Source organism: Notolepis coatsorum, assembly GCF_963971535.1.
Source record: "Notolepis coatsorum genome assembly, chromosome: 9".
Classification (NCBI taxonomy): Eukaryota; Metazoa; Chordata; class Actinopteri; order Aulopiformes; family Paralepididae; genus Notolepis; species Notolepis coatsorum.
The window spans coordinates 49,065,349-49,085,650 of NC_140173.1; the positions used below are offsets into that span (position 1 = coordinate 49,065,349).

General features: G+C 43.4%; 2 protein-coding genes across 4 annotated transcripts in view; one reads left to right on the forward strand and one right to left on the reverse strand.

The window, feature by feature from the left end:
- Window positions 1-10,721, reverse strand: part of eif3s10 (eukaryotic translation initiation factor 3, subunit 10 (theta)) — a 96,372-nt gene extending 85,651 nt beyond the window's left edge. For all 3 annotated transcript variants that reach the window (XM_084321798.1, XM_084321797.1, XM_084321796.1), the window contains exons 1-3: window positions 10,571-10,721; window positions 9,703-9,893; window positions 6,376-6,512 (exon numbers count right to left, since the gene is read on the reverse strand). In XM_084321798.1, the coding sequence (XP_084177924.1) occupies window positions 6,376-6,512; window positions 9,703-9,893; window positions 10,571-10,619 (377 nt within the window). In that variant the 5' untranslated portion in view covers window positions 10,620-10,721. The remainder of the gene's footprint in view (window positions 1-6,375; window positions 6,513-9,702; window positions 9,894-10,570) is intronic.
- Window positions 10,722-14,191: 3,470 nt separating this feature from the next.
- Window positions 14,192-20,302, forward strand: part of dennd10 (DENN domain containing 10) — a 68,946-nt gene continuing 62,835 nt past the window's right edge. Inside the window, exons 1-2 of the mRNA XM_084321584.1 lie at window positions 14,192-14,328; window positions 14,427-14,481. Of these exons, the coding sequence (XP_084177710.1) occupies window positions 14,436-14,481 (46 nt within the window). The 5' untranslated portion in view covers window positions 14,192-14,328; window positions 14,427-14,435. The remainder of the gene's footprint in view (window positions 14,329-14,426; window positions 14,482-20,302) is intronic.

Consider the following 20,302-nt stretch of genomic DNA (forward strand, 5'->3'; position numbering starts at 1 on the left):
TAATATCATAAACAACATAACGCTGCTGTCGGGACAAAACCTCATAACTCCATTTTTTGAATTTTTTTTTTATTATATAAATCAACTCCATAGATCATCCTCCATATGCGTGTGTGGGTTTTACAAAGTTTAAACAATGGGAAAGCATTAAACCGATCATCTGTCTAAACCTCCTAACTCTATTCACCCTCAAATCTGTGTTAGTTTTTTTCCTCTGCTGAAAAGTTGGGTTTTTGGAGTTATGAGGTTTTGTCCCGACAGCAGCGATAAGGAATATTAGCATAATTTTGAGTGGACTGAAGGAATGAGTCAGCGTTAATAGTTTTAAATGCAAATAATTTATTGAAACATAGAAGTGGGGTCGGTTGGGACACACACACACCCACACACAATGGGGGACCCTGATGTAAACAAGACGAAAGTCTTTCTCTGGTCTGCATCCCCTTAACAATTGTGTGTATTGAGCCGTACTGTATTGTACCCATTCTGCAATCTGTTAAATTAAGTTTTCATTCATTCACACTGTTTCAACTCACCACCCCCGCATCATATTGTAGTCTAGTCTGTCTTCAAACTTCCACTCCTCTCGAATTTTTTTTGTATTTGAATATCAACATTATCTGTCCATCCTCATTAATCCTCAGTTTACTATAATATAGGGGTGGACGGTATGGTCTAAAATTTATATTACGGTATAATTTGAAGCATAGACGGTAACGGTGTATATATCACGGTATCAGTGTTTCTGTTCGAATAATTTTTTTTGCCCGATAGGCAGGCTATATAAAGAATGACATCCTCAAGGCATGTAGATTTATAATATTTTAACTTAAAACTAGGCTACTTTTGCGTATAAAGTCATTATATTCCAAATAAAATAAGTCCCGAGTCGAGACTCCTGCTCCCATTGCAAACAGCGGGGCTGGATTTTGCTATAAGCATAGGTAGCTGCAGAGCCGCAGAGCCAGGGGCTCTTTCAGGTCATTCATTTCAGCCATTGGCAATTCAGCCGTTGGGTGGGGGGGCGCTGTTTGACGGGCCTGTGACCAGACCTGAAAGAGCCCCTGGCTCTGCGGCTCTGCAGCTGCATGCTATTCGCAAATCCACTGCTGCAGCCGTCCTCCCGGCTCCCGCTGCTGCCGTCGTTATCATAACACTACACACATATCGTAATGTTTACAGCAAACTGTAGTTGATCACCAGGTATGTTTTATTAACGTAGAATAATTCATATAAGAAAAACGATAGGGAAAAGGGAAATATCTTACCTTTCTCCACTGGTTAAAAATGCCAGGAACTGAAATTGAAACTTGCTGTGCGCCGCTTGTGTTTATTATGAAATGACAATTGCGTGTTGACACGCCCACTGCGCGAAGCCTCCTAAATAACTTTTTCCAGTTTGCACATATCTATTATCTATGACTAATTCTATCTATTTTTAGGGGCAAATGCGATTGAAATAGTCGCGCTGTGGTTACATGACGTCGTTGCTATTTTAGAGCTGCTCTACCGGTTACACGCAGGGAGCGAAATTAACTTTTTGACTCACCGGCCAGTGGCGGGTAGATGGGAAGAGTCTACCCGCCAAGCATATTTCTTACCTGCCAAATTCTTTTTGATTAAAAATATATATATATATTTTATATAAATTTTTTTTTTAAATAAAATATATATTATATAATCATACTTGTAGTTGTATTATCTGCGAGACATCGCCACCACGCAATAAGTCAAAATGCTTGCTATCTGCAAACAGCTCCACTGTCTGTGTGTATACTTGAGTAGCCTCCAGCTCCAGCAAGGATTCTCCGGCCCTGCAGCTAGACCCTATATTCAGCTAGACCCTACATTCAGCATGCAAGGATTCTCCGGCGATTCAGCTGGACCCTATTTATAACGTTACCGTTCTTTTGTCAAATCACATTCAACATGCCCTCCGCTAGAATACGCATTCAATCAATGTTATAAGACATTGATATCAGGAGCTATCTGTAGCTACTGCTAGCCCGGTAGATAACGTTAAGACAATTTAGTTTACTGGGACAGATGGATCAACGTGAGCTAGCTAAGCTAGCTAACGAGGGAACGGAGGTATTATGCACTCGAGTAGACTATTGCTCGAGCATTTGTTGATATCAGCAGCTATCAGTAGCTAGCCAGCTAGATACCGTTAGACAATGCCTCGTCATGTATTAAACTAAAAGTGAATAGTTGACTGGGTCATTGTTTAAACAGTAACGTTAGCTCTTGGAGGTCCGATATAGACTAGAGCAGACAAGCCAAATGATAGCTTCCGATTGGTCATTTGCTTTTTTTTTTTTCATGAAACCAGTCACGTCACTCTACTGTGATTGGACCGTTGACTTGAGTGCGATGTGGGACTTGTAGTTTTTTAACGATCTCGCGGCGGAGAAAAAAAAGACGAGCGGCTATAATCTGTACTCGCACAAGAGTATCGTTATGAACTACACGTCTACACGCCACACGGCGGGCAGCCCTCTAAGTGTCATGCGCCAAAGGTAAAAACAGACCGCCCCTGGCGGGCGGCGGGCTTTAGTTTCGGTCCCTGGTTACACGGTATAGTCAAAATCCATACCGTAGAGCAAATTAATACCGTTTATACCGTATACCGTTTATACCGTCCACCCCTACTATAATATACTCCTGACTGACTTCATCGTCTTTCCAAACACGCGCACACACACACACCCCCTTTCCCCTGTCCACACTGTTTGCTGTTCTCTGGCTCTGCCTCTGATCAGTCTCTGGCTCTGCCTCTGATCAGGATTAGCTTGTTAGCTTACGCTAATGTAACGTTTATTTCGGGCGATGTGGGCATAAAGGAATGGCGACGATGCAAAGCGTGTTAGATGCATTTGACCCGTTGTGAGAGAAAAAAACACCACAGACTTATTTCGGATCGCAAAATAGCCGCACTGCTGTGTAGCGCTGCTCCTCTGCTTGACCGACCTGCGCCGCAGACAATAGCACAGACTGGGCGGATATGACTCGTCGAGTTGTCAAGAGTTTTTTTCAAAATAAGAGTATCATATGAACCTGAACGTTGCTAGCTGCCGGAGCCATAGTTATTATAGCTGGAGCTGCGCTTAGGCGGAAATGAGACCCGCGACAGGATTTTCGAAATAAGAGTATCGATATGAACCGAATGCCTATCGCACCAGTGCTACTGAAGTAAATCCATTCATCGCACAGACCGCTGTTGCTGTAGCACGTGCGATATATATGTCGCACTGTACAGCCCTGGGATGTCCCGATCACATTTTTTTGCTCCCGATCCGATCCTGATCATGTGATTTTGAGTATCTACCGAGACCGATCTTTCCGGAAATTTTTTTCTCCCATCCCAATTTCTCACATTACATTCACCCTGAATGTTGACGTTATCCAGGTGAAAAGTTAACTTCATTCAAGAGAGGCATTGCAACCGGAGTAATCTAAAAACTACGCCTCCAACCTGCTGCTTCATGAGCAATGGCCTCAGTATGAGTTTAAGATGTGAACATGGTCATGTTTGTTGAATAAATTTTTTTTTTTTTTTTTTTTATTAAAAATAAAATATCCCTTCTGAAAATCACGTGATCGGCCCCCGATCCCGAGATCGGGGACATCCCTAAGTAAGTAGTACTAAAGAGTAATAGTGCTAATCAGATGTGTATACAGAGTTGTAGTATTAATGTGTACAGTGATACAGGTGTAAAGACAACTATGGTAGTAGTCATACTGCAGCAGCGTAACTAGTAAGAAGGTAAGGGATATGTACAGACAGGGAGCGAAATTAACTTTGACTCACCGGCCAGTGGCGGGTAGATGGGAAGAATCTACCCGCCAAGCATATTTCTTACCTGCCAACTTTTTTTTGATAAAAAAAATGTATTATTATTTTATATAAAAAAAAAAAGAATTTAATAAAATATATATATTATATAATCATACCGGTACCCAACAGTACCTTTTTTCTGTACTTTAGTCTCTAAATATGTAATCTATCTACCCCAGTTGTAAAAAATAAATCAAAACTTAATATTTAATAAATAAATAATGTATTATTATTAGGGATGCACCGAATGGGAAATTCTTGGCCGAAACCGAATACCGAAAATAGGAAACAGTTGGCCGAAAACCAAATGCTGAATATGATTACCGGTAATATAAATATAATGTTTGTTTTTTTTAGCTACCTAATTATGGCAAAAGACATGATTATGGCTAAACTTAACTTAAATAATATTAATAATCACTATTATGGGTCCATAAAACATTTATTCAGCACTTTTGAATACATACATTAATTCCAGACCGACTGCTGAAAGATTGTACAATTTAAACATTTTCTCTTTGCATACAAAATGTGCATTCAAGTCAAGTGCATTTTCTTTTCTCTGTAGGATAACTACAACAAAGTGCATTCAGAACAAAGCCAAGGTGCTTTAAAACTGCATAAAGATCTGCATAAAGACACACACACGAGAGGGAGAATAGCAAGAGCAGACTGATGTTACTGTTGTGGCTACTGAGTCATAATTCACTGCGTTCTAACCTACATGGAAGGACTGTTGTACTTACTACATACATCTCTCATGACTCTTAGCGGGGGATGGACGAGTGAAAGAGGAACGGAAGCGTATAGCTTAACTTAGTTAGCAGCTAACGTTAGTTAAAAAGGTTTTTAACCGCAACAGGCATATAGTAATGGCAAGGATATAAAGCATGTTAAAGACGCATTTATTGGACGCATTGCTCGCAGAGTTTACATAGAACAGCGCGACTCCCAAGAGGAGTCATCACAGGCTGTAGAACGCAGGACTGAAGAGCTTAAACTCAAGTGTGGGTACTGCTCAGCCCCTCCCTGCAGCTGGAGCGTTATGTGACTGTAGCCGCGTTTTGAATAAGTCATCACAACAACACGTTAGGTACCGACAATTGGCACCGTTGGATCTCACGTGAATCGATACTCGGTAGTACCGACGTGTTTCGGTAGATACCTTTAAAAGTACAGAATTCGGGGGCGGCTACGTGGTGTAGTGGGCAAGGCGCTCGCCACGAAATCTGTAGACGCTGGGCTTGCCTGTTCGAGCCCAGCGCTCCACATTTGCTTTCAGTTTAGCTGGTCGTCCGTACTAATACACATTGGCCGTATTAGGGGGTGGGAAACTGATGGGTGGGGATCGGGCGTTGTGGACAGCGACTCCTACAGGTCGGTTGGTGCGCCTGCGCAGTAGAATCAGGAAGTGTCTGGGGCAGCGTGAGCCTCCCACGCGTTACTCCTCGCCACTGAGAGATCGAGCTGCGCAGGTGAAAAGATGCGACTGCTGTTACCTCAAGTACCGGAGGGGACTTGTGCTATGTATGACTTAGTCCACATTGCAGCCGGCTTGTGGGAGGCAAGAAACAGCGTTCGTGACAGGGGAGGGTTGAATTGGATGATACGAAATTGGGATGGGAGAAAATATAGAAAATGGGAGAAAAAGTGGATAAAAAAAAAGAAAACGTACAGAATTCGGTACCCATCCCTAATATATATATATGCGGAATGTATATAAATGTATACAGTATATACTAACTATATAGCACTATTGTACATGCTATCATACCATAGTCATATGGGTAAACTATAGTATGAGATAGGTAGTTATGATTATGATTACAATAATTACAGGGCAGTTGTAGACAGTGAAAGCAGTAGGTAGGTATAAATTGAGTATAGGCAACATAGTTAAAAGTTAATTTTACTATGTGTATTTAAAAATATATAAATTCAAACTGCCCATATCGCAGTCTACACAATATGACTATTACATTCTTTCATAGTATGAGATGAGTATGAATTTGATGTTGTCCTGCCCTAGCGTGACGCTCAGATCAGTATGAATTTGACGTTGTCCTGCCCTAGTGTGAAGCTCAGATCAGTATGAATTTTATGTCGTCCTGCCCTAGTGTGAAGCTCAGATCAGTATGAATTTGATGTCGTCCTGCCCTAGTGTGAAGCTCAGATCAGTATGAATTTGATGTTGTCCTGCCCTAGTGTGAAGCTCAGATCAGTATGAATTTGACGTTGTCCTGCCCTAGTGTGAAGCTCAGATCAGTATGAATTTGACGTTGTCCTGCCCTAGTGTGAAGCTCAGATCAGTATGAATTTGATGTTGTCCTGCCCTAGTGTGAAGCTCAGATCAGTATGAATTTGATGTTGTCCTGCCCTAGTGTGAAGCTCAGATCAGTATGAATTTTATGTTGTCCTGCCCTAGTGTGAAGCTCAGATCAGTATGAATTTGACGTTGTCCTGCCCTAGTGTGAAGCTCAGATCAGTATGAATTTGATGTTGTCCTGCCCTAGTGTGAAGCTCAGAAGAACACTCACCTCTCTGGAGTCTGGATGTTGTCCAGGTCCTCGATGTCCAGCACCATCTGCTGGGACTCCCCTTTGGCCGTCTCAGTCTTCTCCTCAGCCAGCTTCAGGTAGGACCTGACCACATCCTCCAGAGATTTGATGTTCACCTGTGGCAAAGCACGGAACTTTAGGGCCCTGGACAATATCTACACATCTTATAATTCACAAATAACACTTTTTGAACGATACTGGACTCAGAGTCTGCCGAATTATATCCAAACCACTGGACAAAATAAGACTTAAAGCTACAGTATGTAGGGTTTAATTTTTTTCATTTACATTTTGTGTGAACACACTGACTCACAGGATACTGCATTTAAAATGTTCATGTCTATGTAGTTTGTCAAATTGTTATTTATGGTCATGGTTTTGTATTGCTTGTCTGTCTGAGACCAAGGACCACAATGGAAATAAGTCTTGACTTTTTTGTGTAGCATCCTTGACGTTTTTCTGGAATCTTGTATTTTTTTTTTAAATTATGTCTAATCTAATCAAATCAAATCAAATACTGTGAGTTGTGTTTCATTGACCAGTATAGCAACAGTGCAGAGGCATTCCCTTCTAACGTTTCACAGTGAAGATCCCCCTTCTAACCAATCAAGATGGTTATTTTTATTTGGAAAAAAGGACAAAATGTTGCGGTTGAGTCCACGTTGCCGGACTGGGTTGAATGAGGACGGCGTAAACTCAACCCTTAACCCTTTCACTACCACTACAGAAGGTTAACCTTTCACTACCACACTAGACGGTGAAAGGGTTAACCTTCTGTAGTGTGGCAGTGAAAGGGTTATCCTTCTGTAGTGTCGCAGTGAAAGGGTTAACCATTTGGTAGAGTGGTAGTGAAAGGGTTAAAAGTGCTTATTCCAACAACGTTCCCTTTGAGCTTCTCTGATTGGTTAGGAGGGGGAGCCTCGCTGTGAAACTTTAGAATGGAGTATCTGTGGACCGCTGCTACACTGTTCAATGAAGATCACGCACAGTAGACCAGTGGTGTCAAACTCAATTACCAAGGGGGCCGGAATGAAAAATACAGATGTTTTTTGTTGGTCGGACAGTCTGACACATAATGCCTAGAAAAAGTGCTTTTCCATTTCACTATCTTAATTTGTAATTTTGTGGTCATCTATTCGATGTGTGCATACCACCTCAATATGTTGTTGTAAATACACTTCTGTTCATTCTCTGGTACCGCAATGAATACAAGGAGGGCTGTTTTAAAGGGTGGGTAAGGAGGCATCATTTATGGATAACTGGCTTCTAGATTTTTAATTTTTTTTTTTAAACAGATTTAAATAAACATAATACTAGGATTCAATTAATTATTCACCCACAGGAGTCTATACGATTAGCAATTCTAGGCTAAACTGGTCCTGGAGAACAAAGTAGAACACACACACACATTTATCTCACCTCACTTTCACTAGTCTCGCTCAAAACTATTATTTCCACAGGGTAGGTATGTGAAATTAATAAAAAGATAATGATGAATTAGCAAGCTCATAGACAAAAAATTTTAAGATGAGCAATTCTACGTTAGTCATGGACTTTGAGCACAGAGTGGAACACACACACACGCAACACACAGAAAACATCTCTCTACCATAGCTTTCACTTTTCTTGCGCTTAACCAATCATTTTCACTGTTTTGATTTTAGAGTAGGAATGATGAATTAGCAATAATCCACTTGATAAAGTAGGATGCAACCGAATGATACCACGGCTTGAGTCGAGTGAAAATGGATGACTGATAAGTTATTAACACTTTGGATGCCAGCCACGCATTTTGTCGTTAGTTCATGCCGACCGTTGAGTGCCCCGACGCTATATAGCTTCTGTTTGCCGTTTTTTTTTAATTGGCGATTTTTTATTCATATTTCATCAATCGAGCCTCAGGTTAGTGCTGCAGTTTCTCTCTGAACTCAATTGGGAAGATACCGCCCCCTATCGTCTCTCCCTGTGTAACTGCACCCCATTAGTTTAGAATGATGCAGGGGGAGTGGTCAGTTTCCTCATTTTATTTTTCCGTCAAGGCATCTGAAGAGACCAAGTGATCGCCGGCCGGGAAAACGCATGGATTATGTATTTACAGTACCAACGCTGTAATCAATAAGCGTGATCGATATTTGGAATGGCGATCAGGAATTGGAATAATCTTTTTGGATAACATCTGATCTCAGGTAAGGAATCTATTTTACCAGTCTTAGGATAATCAGACCTGTTTTCACAGAGATATAAGCTTTTTCCCTATGCGTGTGTGTGCCGCTGATTCCTGATGAGGAAATGAGAATCGATTTTTCAGCCCGCCTCTATAGCGTGCATAAGTACACATATACTATCGATAATCTAGCGTTTATTTGAAAACGATTCATAAATAGGCCGAAAAATTACAACGTTTGTGTATTCTAGAATATTCCAGTAAATGCCGTTTATCACTGAATCTATATATTTTCCTTGAAAACAAGGGCTTTTCAAAATGCTATAAAACGAAAATGAACCGATAAAAAAACAATCCGTTTCGACAATGTTGACTGCAAACAAGTCATTGATAAACGACAGGCAGATTAGACACATAGCCATAATTTAGGAGAGAGAATATGCATCCACAACGCTATCATTGAAGTGGGTGCTGGCATCCAACAGGGTTTCCAATGTTAAATGGCTGGCACTCAAACTGTTAAAAGCAAAAGTAAATAAACATGTACAAATGTACAACTGAAGGCAAAATATTGGGTCCTCCTCCAATGGTCTACGAAAGCAGGGTTGATGCATTTTCATTCAATAAAAACACGATGCAGATTAATGCTCTGTGCGTTGGCTTTAAAAGTTGAAACATTTGTATTGCCACTCAGTGAGACCGAGGTGCGCTTGATTTCCATCACAGGCCAGTTGAATGTCGCCTAGGAGAGGCAGCGGGCCAAAATATATTGATAAGCAAATTCAGTCTCTGGGGGCTAACCGAAAACGCCAATACAGCAGTATTTGGCCTGTGGGCCTCGAGTTTGACACATGTGCAGTAGACTGTGTGAAATTGTGTGAGTGGTCCCGTATACACTGTCCTCATTGTAAGAAAAACCTACATACTGTAGCTTTAAGAAGTCTTAAAAGTTTATAAGATTCAAATGAGTGCGATATCATATTATACCAGGGCCTTGGCATCGGGTTTTACATTTGGGACATTTTCCCAACATTGAAAGCCTATTTGAGCCTCTTGTCAGCCAGACATCCAATACTAGTATCAACATAGTGGTGGGTCCTTTGTTTGATCTGTAGCAAAATCCTAGTGTTCTCTCAACACACCTGCTGACAGATGTTCTTGTACTGGTAGAGGCCCTCCTTGGCCAGGTGGCTCTTGCGAAGATCCACGCAGAGCTCCAGATACTTGAGCATGATGGGCTCGTGGATCTTCTGCCATGTTCGATGCTTCTTGCTCTTGATGACATCGTACAAGACATCCAAGGCTGGCTGCTTCTTGCCAACCTCCAGAAACTCTGTCGAGACAATACATTCCTCAACATGAACCGGGGGGGGTAAATAGACAAAAGGTTACGCCTAAAGAAAATAAACTTAACTTATTGCATTCAACACAAATCTCCATGCCACAGGAGTCACAGGACACTAACGTGAACTAGCAAACTCAAACCATATGCTCGCCTAGGTCCCGTCACCTAGCCGAATGACACCGATCACATTGTATCGATATATCTAAGGCTAACTTAGACAATAGTCAGTATTTCGGCCAGTCTGACGAGTTCATGTACGACTGGCAGTGTGGCCATCAATAACACGCTCTGGAAATAAGTTAGCTCGCCGGGTGAATGCAGTTGGGAGTCGGGACTCTTCTCTCAAACTAACGTTATGTAAAATGTCACGCTGCTAACTAGGCCCACACACTGTGTGCAATATGGCTTCCCCCCGTTAGCCCCGTCATTCGAGCTAACGTTAGCCGTTAGCTAGCCGAGGCTAAGCAACCGGGTTACATGGCGGTGATGGAGGAGGGAGCAGTTAGCTCGTTAGCTAGCAGAGGCTAAGCCACCGGGTTACATGGAGCAGGGAGCCGTTAGCTCGCCGAGGCTAAGCCACCGGGTTACATGGAGGAGGAGGCTAACGTCAGTTAGCTTGAAGGGTCGCCGCTGGAAAAATGCCCGGCAGTGACATTATTACTCACCGTTCGCTCGTTTGAGAGCATTCTCCGGTCGTTGGAAATAGGCCGGCATTTTGGTGGCTTGATCGCGGAACGAAAAGTTCGCTGACTTTGGTGGATTTTTACGAAATTTCACCTGTCCATCCGAGCCAGGCAGTCACCCGCTCCAACACGATCATGAGAAAAGAACAAGTCCTCGTGAGCGGCCTGGTTAGGGTTGCCAAACGCGTCGAGTGCTATCCCCCTATCGACGGTGCGACTAGTGAGGATGCTGTTGGTGGTGATGATAATGATGGCTGCACTATTTCCCCCAGAAAGACCATATTATTTCCACTTTGATTATTATTATATATATAATATAATTATATATATCGTTTTTTTGTATTTTTTACAATGGTGTCACTGTGTATTTCAAGTCAAGTCAAGTGTTTGTGTAAGGTTTTAATAAAGTCAAAGTCAGCTTTATTGTCGCTTCTTATAATGTGCACGACATACAGAGAAATTAAATTGCGTTTCCCCCTTCCCATGGTGTATATAAAAAATATCTAATATAAACATAAAGTAACATAATGTACACACAACAGGACTATACAATATAAACAGTAGCTTAAAAAGATGAATGTATGAGTGAAATAAATATAGGAGGTAAAGGAGAACTTAGTGCAAATCTTTTTAGCAGCAGTGGTACATAGTAAGTATAAATAATAAATAATGGCAGTAAAATACAATAATGGCAGTAAAGTGGCAGTGAGATGATAGATATGGCAGTAACTAATATGATGTAAACTAAAACAATGGCAGTAGTGGCAGTGAGTTTGTAAAGTAAAGTGGCAGTGTGTGTCTGTGTGTGTGTCGGGGTAGTCCAGAGTCTGGGGGCAGAGAGAGAGAGGAGTCCAGAGTCTGGGGGCAGAGAGAGAGAGGAGTCCAGAGTCTGGGGGCAGAGAGAGAGAGGAGTCCAGAGTCTGTGGGGGCAGAGAGAGAGAGGAGTCCAGAGTCTGTGGGGGCAGAGAGAGAGAGGAGTCCAGAGTCTGTGGGCAGAGAGAGAGAGAGGAGTCCAGAGTCTGGGGGCAAAGAGAGAGAGGAGTCCAGAGTCTGGGGGGGGCAGAGAGAGAGAGGAGTCCAGAGTCTGTGGGGGCAGAGAGAGAGTCCAGTCTGTGGGGGCAGGGTGTATGTGTGTGTCAGTGGGGGGGGGGGGGGTTCTTAGTCCAGGTTCTGTGGGGGCAGAGTGAGAGCGGGGGGAAGAGCTGGGAGAGAGTTCAGCTTCCTGACAACATGGTGTATGAAGCTGTCTTTAGTCTGCTGGTCCTGGCTCGGAGGCTCCTCATTCTCCTCCCGGAGGGCAGGAGAGTGAAAAAGCATTGTGATGTGAACAAGGGTGATGTCGCCCGCAATGTATAGTGCTTTGCGGGCCAGGCGTGTATTCTAGATGTAGTTGTAAAGGAATCCCCTTGGGGAAATTCAAGTGTCATAGCAGCAGGGGGGCAGGGATAGGTACATAGGTAATAGAACATATAGAACAAAGTGCAAGTATATAATGACAATAGTGATAACAGGCATGATTCAAACCTATTGGATCCGTTCTAGTGACTGGCTGGTTAAGGTCCCTTGAGTTTGCTCTGAACAGGGTACATCCACATTTTATGATGGCCCTCTAGCTCATGGAATGTCAAAACAGTCCATTGCAGAGTTTAAACCCTTGATCTCCAACTAATTGTCAGTCAAGTTGTACATGTTTTAATTGATTTGTTATCCTTACTTTTGACTTGTCTTGTTGTCTTATTGTTATTTTTTTTTATCAACTTTTTCTCCCCATTTTCTATTTTTCTCCCAATTTTCGTATATACAATTCTTCCCTCCCCTGTCTTGAACGTTTCTAGACTATGCCTCCCACAGGTCGGTTGTAGTGAGGACAGAAGCCTTGCATCACGTGTCCCCTCCGGTACACGAGGAGGCAGCCTGTCGCATTTTCACCGCAGCAGCTCGAACTCTCAGTGGCGAGGAGTAACGCGTGGGAGGCTCACGCTGCCCCCGTCACCTCCTGCTTCTGTTGCACCGGCGTCACCAAACCGACATGTAGGAGTCGCTGTCCACAACGTAAAATCCCCACCCACCGGCTTTCCCACCCTAACACTTGCCAATTGTGTTAGTATGAACGACCGGCCAGCCGGTAGCAACGGCGAGAGCTGGGCTCGAACCCAGCGTCTCCTGCGTTAGAGGCGAGCGCCTTGCCCACTGCGCCAATCAGCCGCCACATTGTCTTATTGTTTTTTTTTTATCTACTTTTTCTCCCATTTTCTATTTTTCTCCCATCCCAATTTCGTATCCTCCAATTCTACCCTCCCCTGTCTCGAACGCTGTTAGGCCATGCCTCCCACAAGCCGGCTGCAATGTGGACGAAGCCTTACATCACGTGTCCCCTCCGGGACTCGAGAAAGCAGCCGTCGCATCTTTTCACCTGCACAGCGCGATCTCTCAGCGGCGGGGGTCTGCGTGGGAGGGACACACCGCCCTGTCGCTTCCTGATTCTGCTGCGCAGGCGCACCAACCGACCTGTAGGAGTCGCTGTCCACAACGGCTCGAACCCAGCGTCTCCTGCATTGGTGGCGAGCGCCTTGCCCACTACACCACCTAGCCGCCCTACATTGTCTTATTGTTATGATTGTATGTGTGATTTTATCTGCCTTTTTTGCTTGTTTTCTGTATGTACACTCGACGTGAATGTAAATGAGGGAAACCTCAGTTGCCTTTCGAGTTTAAATAAAGGTTTGAAATCAGACAGTAGTAATGGTGATGAATGGTATACTATATATGGTCCAAAACAGTTGTAACACACTGCACTGGAGTCTGTTTATTTAAGAGTCAGACGGGCCTAACAGTTCTCTAATCTTTGTCTCTTGATCTTTGAATCGGGACCCAAAACCGAAGGTGTTTTTATTTGAGGTGGGTCCCTCCCCACATCACATGAGATGTATTTTATGAGCCTGCATGCATGGGACCCATAATAAGACCTACTCTGTTAAAATCTCCTTCCTAACAAAGTGAAACGTAAAGAAGGGGTTTCCTACAAACCTGGCAACCCCGGGGCGGGAAAAAAACCTCCCCGTACGCCCCTATTAATGGTGCATTAATGGTGCATTTCGGTTTAGCCTGACATGGTGTTGAACTGGACTCTACACCAGTAATGCACATTGCAACAACAATGCAATCGTGGTTTTACAGTAGGCCTAGGGCTGGCGATTGTAAGACATTGGATATGATGACAGTCTCCTACGCAGGTGAGTGGATGGCGTTGTACTGTGACTAGCTTGGGATACGCAGTCTAAACACCTGATTGATTGATTGATTGAAAATTGTATTAACAGATTGCAGAATGGGTACAATACAGTACGGCTCAATACACACAATTGTTAAGGGGATGCAGACCAGAGAAAGACTTTCGTCTTGTTTACATCAGGGTCCCCCATTTTCAATTCATCATAAACCTCCCGCTTGCTTGATTCGTTTACAAATGAACAAGTTTACGTGGAGTACCTGAACGCACCATTATCTTTACGCGTCCTAAACTCACACTGCGCATGTGTAGAATCGCTCATTCTGACTGGCCGTAGCGATTTGTCTCCTCCTGCAGTAATCTAGAGTCAGTATTCAGGAAGAGGTCTATTGACAGCAGCACCATTTACTGCTAGGTCACAGTGAAGTTGATATATTCCCACCGTTTGCTAGATGGTCGGTCACTAATACTATTGTATTTGCTCTAGTTGCAGTATAGGCAAGCGTCCAAGGTAAATGCATTTATATTCATTGTGGGGCTACAGCTACACACAACAACCACTCTCTGGGAACCTATCCAGGTTGCTTATTTATGATTGTCAATTTTCAGGTATGGAATATGGCATCAACTGGAACACAGTTTATGTTAAGTGTCGGATTAATCGGTAAGAGAGGCTTTTATTTCACTTTAATTTATTTGTTATTTGGTTATCAACTTCCTGCACGCATGTCATGTCGAGCTCTTATAGTGTGTGTGTGTTGTGTGTGTGTGCGTGTGTGTGTGCGCGCTGTGGAATCACATGATGTCGGTGTGATTAAAAAAAAAAAAAAAAACACCAATTTATACGTTTTGATTTGGCTTCTTGATCGAGGGCTTGTTTTTATGCGTAATATAAGCTTTTGGGAACTTTTATTCCATGAAACTGAAACTGCAGTCCAGGGGCGGTTCTAGCATCAGACCTCAAGTCAAGTCAAGAGTTTTATTTGTCACAGCATACAAGTATACAATGAAATGGTCTTGCCCGCAACAATGTGCAATACAGTGGTACAACATAATCCAATAAAAAAACAACATTGTGCAATAAACGGGTAACAGGTAACATGGTTATTTACATGTACATAGTTATTTACAGAGCATGTAGGACATGCTAGGTCCTTAGTAGTGCAATACACTGTTACTGTTGTTATACTATTTTTAAAGTGACCTTTCCTTTTGGCCATAAGTGTGGGCGTGTTCTGCATGAGTGTGTGCCTGCTCATGTTAAAGTGGCTGCTAGTGTGTGAGCGTGCACAGCGTGCGTGTGTGCTCATGTGTGCTTGTGTGTGGAAAGTTCAGTGTTCTGTGCACTCAGTGTTCATTGTTCAAGGCTCTGATGGCCTGGGGGAAGAAGCTGAGCTGACCTCAGCAGCTGGAACAGGCTGTTGTTGGGGTGGTGGGGGTCTTTCATTATTCTGCAGGCTCTGGATTTGCACCTCTTGTTGTATAGAACCTGCAGGGGAGGTAGTGCAATACCCGTGGTACGCTCGGCTGAGCGCACCACTGTGACTCTCTGTAGGGCCTTCTTGTCCCTAGAGCAGTACAATAATTTCACTAAATGCCATGGTCAGGCAAGGGAGGGTGCGGGGGGGGGGGGGGGGGTGTAAAGTTGTTAACAGGGCTTGACATTGACACCTAGAATTCGTCATTGGCGGGTAAATGCGTCATTCTTGCCTTTTTTTTCTATGAAAAAAAAACATTGTAGTCTACAAAAGGCATATGGAATAATTAAGTGAATCCAGGTGATACTATATAATACTACAACTCTCACGAGGACTGGGTGTTCACAGTGAGCTCATTCCATTGGCCCATCCACTTCGCCCTACTATCGCGCGCGTCGTGTTGCTTCCATGTGTGACAGCTGACAGCTGAATGAACGCTGTTAACGTTAATAGCTCAACTGGTTAGTGCGACCGACTCATCCATAGTTTACTTTACAAACGGTTAGCTAACGTTACAATGTGGTGGAATATTGTGAAAAGACCGGGTGAACCAAACCATCGACAAACAGAAAAGAGAATGAGACCGAGACCGACTATTTGTGGATGTGCGAGTAAGTAAACAAACTAACATGTATTATGTAACATGTATTATTAAACTAATATTACAGTGTTTGTTAGCTAGCTAGCCACATTCATTTAAGCATAAGGGCTCGAGACTAACACCGTCCTGGCCACCCTCTCAGTCAAGATAGCACTTGCAAATAATATTATATTATATGCTGCACATTATCACTGCGCGGTCTCTGGACAGCTGCCCCAGATGCCTCTTTCTTGGTTAAAAGCTGCTATATAATTGCAGTCTATTTACCATTCAGATCAAACATGGCTTGTTTCCTATAGCCATTCTATTCTACCATGTTCTATATTTCTGTGTTCTGTTCTTCCATTGAATTCCATATGTTCTCTCTGACGTCCTCTCGCTCTTGCTCTCGCTCTCGCTCTCGCTCTCTCACACACACACACACACACACACACACACACAATAGAGCAGTGGTTCTCAACTGGTCTAGCCTCGGGACCCAACATTTTCCTTAGTCATTAACACTTTGGTTGCCTAAGGTTAAATTAATGATATACCATAGATTGCCAGCGCTATTCGTCTATGGAGAAAGTCCCCTTCTTTGCAGGGCTATAACTTTTTAAATTCTATTGCTACATTGCCATTATTAGGGCCCATTCAAAGTCCTATATGTATTGTTCATTGTGTAGCAACGTTAAACTTTTTCATTCACATATTCATAGTAAAGTATGGTCTAATGTATAAGTATGTTTTCATCTCTTTCTGCAGCTTTCTCCAGAACGTGATATATAGCCCCAAATGCATTATATTGATGATGAAATACAGTTTGATGGCAATCAGCGCGATATAAAAAATTCCAACTAGACGTACTTCTAGAAGTTACTACACGTCATCTGATGTTGACCGGATGGGCGAGGGGGCGTTTATAATTCCGTGGGCAGCGTTATACCAATCATCTAATGTGGGTCAAATGTTGATAATATCAGTTATTATCGAAGACGGTAACGTTACACGCTGAAACTCACCCCAGTCTCCGCGCGCCGTTGGGCGATCATCGTCGAGTAGAAATTTTATCATTATGGGATATATTATTACCCGGTCCATCTCCAGCTTGTATAATGGTATATACGTCCAAATCATGTTGTTTATCGAGTTATTGGCAATCGATCGCTATGTAGAGTGACGAGCTAGAGTCACGGGACATGTACCGAGTGGCCGGAAGCAATACGGACGTCTAGCAAAACCTCTAGTGCGCTTCCTGTTAAGCGCTTGCGCCGATCGGCCACCAGATGGCGCTCCTGAACCGCCAGAGAGCTCAGTGGGTCCTGCTGGTGGATCTCAGGCCAGCGGAGGGACATTATGAATCCGATCGCAGATTTTTGAAATATTGATATAAAGACGACGTACAGCAGAAGACGACGGCTCCCGGCACCCAAAGTGTTAAGTCGCGACCCAAAATTTTGAACCACTATGATTTATGTAAAAAAAAAAATTTTGCAGTAATACGCAATCTTTCAAAACATGAAATAAACACAAAAAAGTGCAACAAAAGTGCAACTATTGCTAAAAACCCAATGAAATAAAAGAATAATAAATAATATATGCTTCTTAGCAGATTTCTTAGCTTAACATAACAGACCTAAATTTGGGGGAACTAATGGGATAACTGAGTTTGCAACAAAAGTGCAACTAGGGCTAAAACCCAATGAAATAAAATAATAATAAATAATATGCTTCTTAGCAGATTTCTTAGCTTATCATAACAGACCTAAGTTTGGGGGAACTAATGGTAAATGGCTGCTTTTTTATATAGCGCTTTTATCCAAAGCGCTTTACAATTTGTTACTCACATTTTACCCATTCACACACCGATGGCGGAGGCAACCATGCAAGGTGCCAACCTGCTCATCGGGAGCAATTAGGGGTTAAGTGTCTTGCTCAAGGACACATCGACACACTGCCTGGGAGGAGCAGGAATCGAACCGGGAACCTCCGGATTGCCAGACGACTGCTCTACCTCCTGAGCCACTGTCGCCCCTAATGGGATAACTGGGGTTGCAACAAAAGTGCAACTAGGGCTAAAAACCCAATGAAATTAAATAATAATAATAAATAATTATGCTTCTTAGCAGACTTCTTACCTTAACATAACAGACCTAAGTTTGGGGGAACTAATGGGATAACTGGGATTGCAATAAAAGTGCAACTAGGGCTAAAAACCCAATGAAATAAAATAATAATAAATAATATGCTTCTTAGCAGATTTCTTAGCTTAACATAACAGACCTACGTTTGGGGGAACTAATGGGATAACTGGGGTTGCAACAAAAGTGCAACTAAGGGCTAAAAACACAATGAAATAAAATAATAATAATTAAACCGAATATATGTATTTATTGATTGATATATATTGCATAATATTTGTATATCGTTTGATATCCCTTGTGTATTCTTTGTACATATACACGGAATATCCCTTTAACCTAGTAGCCTACAGACCATAATATTTCGTTCTCTTATTGGATAGCGTTCCACCAGCGCCAGTGTCTTACCCCCAGAGTCGAGTTCAAAGCTACCGTCAAGGCTTGTCTGGTTCTGCCCAGGACTACGAGACAGAAATAAGGCTGGTACTAGTTTATTCGCCCAACATATAAATATGGCGCAGGTGAATACAGAAGTAGTTCAGTTCAGTCCGCAGTCCGTTCAGTTCAGTCTTAGTAACAAGTGAAGCCTCACCCACTATGCAACGTGCGGTGAAGTAGGGCTCGTATTGCCCCAAGATAGTCTTGTTTATCCTAATACGTTTGTTCAACGTATCGTTCGCTCCTTACTAGTAAAAGCCTTCATCACGAGTCAAAGACCAAGTGAAGTGAGCAATTGTGTGTCTAAATAGAGCACTTATAGCCGCGTGCGAATAGGATAGTGGAGTATCAGAGCTTGGTTGAGTAACGTCAAGTTCAACTTGGTTGGTGTGGAGTACCGCGCACCGGAGGATCTACACCGGGGAATGCAGACCCCCTCTCCGGCTGGATTATTATTCTTATTGCTTTTAACCATGCTGTTGGAGCGGAGAAGAATCGTCTACACCCACTGCTGTGGGACCTGCCCGTGAGGACATCACTCGAGCCCGTCTCTATTGGAGAGGCTGACCGGCTTCCACCTGTGCGGCGCGCACACTGGGATTACAGCTGCCTTTCGTCTGCCGAGCAGGGAGTAATATACCGCCTCCCAGAGCAGGAGCCTATATTGAGTCCCCGCTGGAACCAGACTTTGCATTAGAGCATTGCCTCCCCCTGCTGGCTTACAACCGGTGGAACCCCCTACCAGTATCCCCTAGATATAATTCCTAATATTCAGGTTGTATTATTATCTCATGCGTAACCAGAGAATGGACATTCATTATTGATTTGCCTACGCACATTCCTTTGCCTTACAAGTGCATTCAATTAAAGTATATTATGTATTCTTGCTGCTAATAAATACTTAAAGACAACTTTGTGTAGAACCGATTCATTGTGGGGAAGTGTTCTCATCATATACTAGTGTACGGTATGGCCAGTATAATGTACATAAGACGGTAGTGGTTTAATGATACCATACTTGATTAATACAGTCAGGGAATTGTACCCCTCAGTTACAATTGGTCCTTCGAGCCGGAGATAAGAATTAGCGTAATATTAATATAATATTAATATTAACATGGCCGATGATGAACACTCCACAAACGGTTCTCCCGAGCTAGAACGCCCGCAGCGCAGACGACAGCCACCTCCCTATCTAGAGGCATACACTGTCAGTCCAATACCTAGCTTTAAAGGGAAGTTAAATGCGGATAAAATAAACTAAAGCGGATAGTAAAATTATGTCCAACCCTACCGACCAGGCTACCCCGCCAGTAGAGACCCCAGTGGGTTCTAACGTAACTGACCAAGCTCACGGGGGGGACCAGGAGGGACATGACATGACTTTACCCCCAGACAACGTCGACGAGGTAGTCCCCGGAGAGCTCCAGGATAAAGAAAGCCCTCCCGGGATGGAACCCGACCCACCACAAGAAGAGACGCGCACCCAGGAGATGGATCTCCTCGGTACGCGACAGGAGAACGGATCTCCAACAAGTACTGCCGGGAGCCGATCGCCTCGAACGGCGTCTTCCCCCAGCGAGGCGGACAAGATGCTGGCGCAGGCACTCATCGCCACCCTGGCAGCCTCCACCGAACGCGATCGACTTCAAGCGCAACAGACGCGCGAGCACGAACATTTTGCAGCCGAGCGAGAGCGCTTCCAGGCGCAATAAAGGAGTGAAGACGACCGCATAAGACTGGAGACCAGACGCCTCCAGACAGAAGAGAACATTGAAAGAAGCCGTGCCGATGCACAGCACGCCGCCGCCAATGCACAGCGCGACGTCGCAAATGAACAGCTCC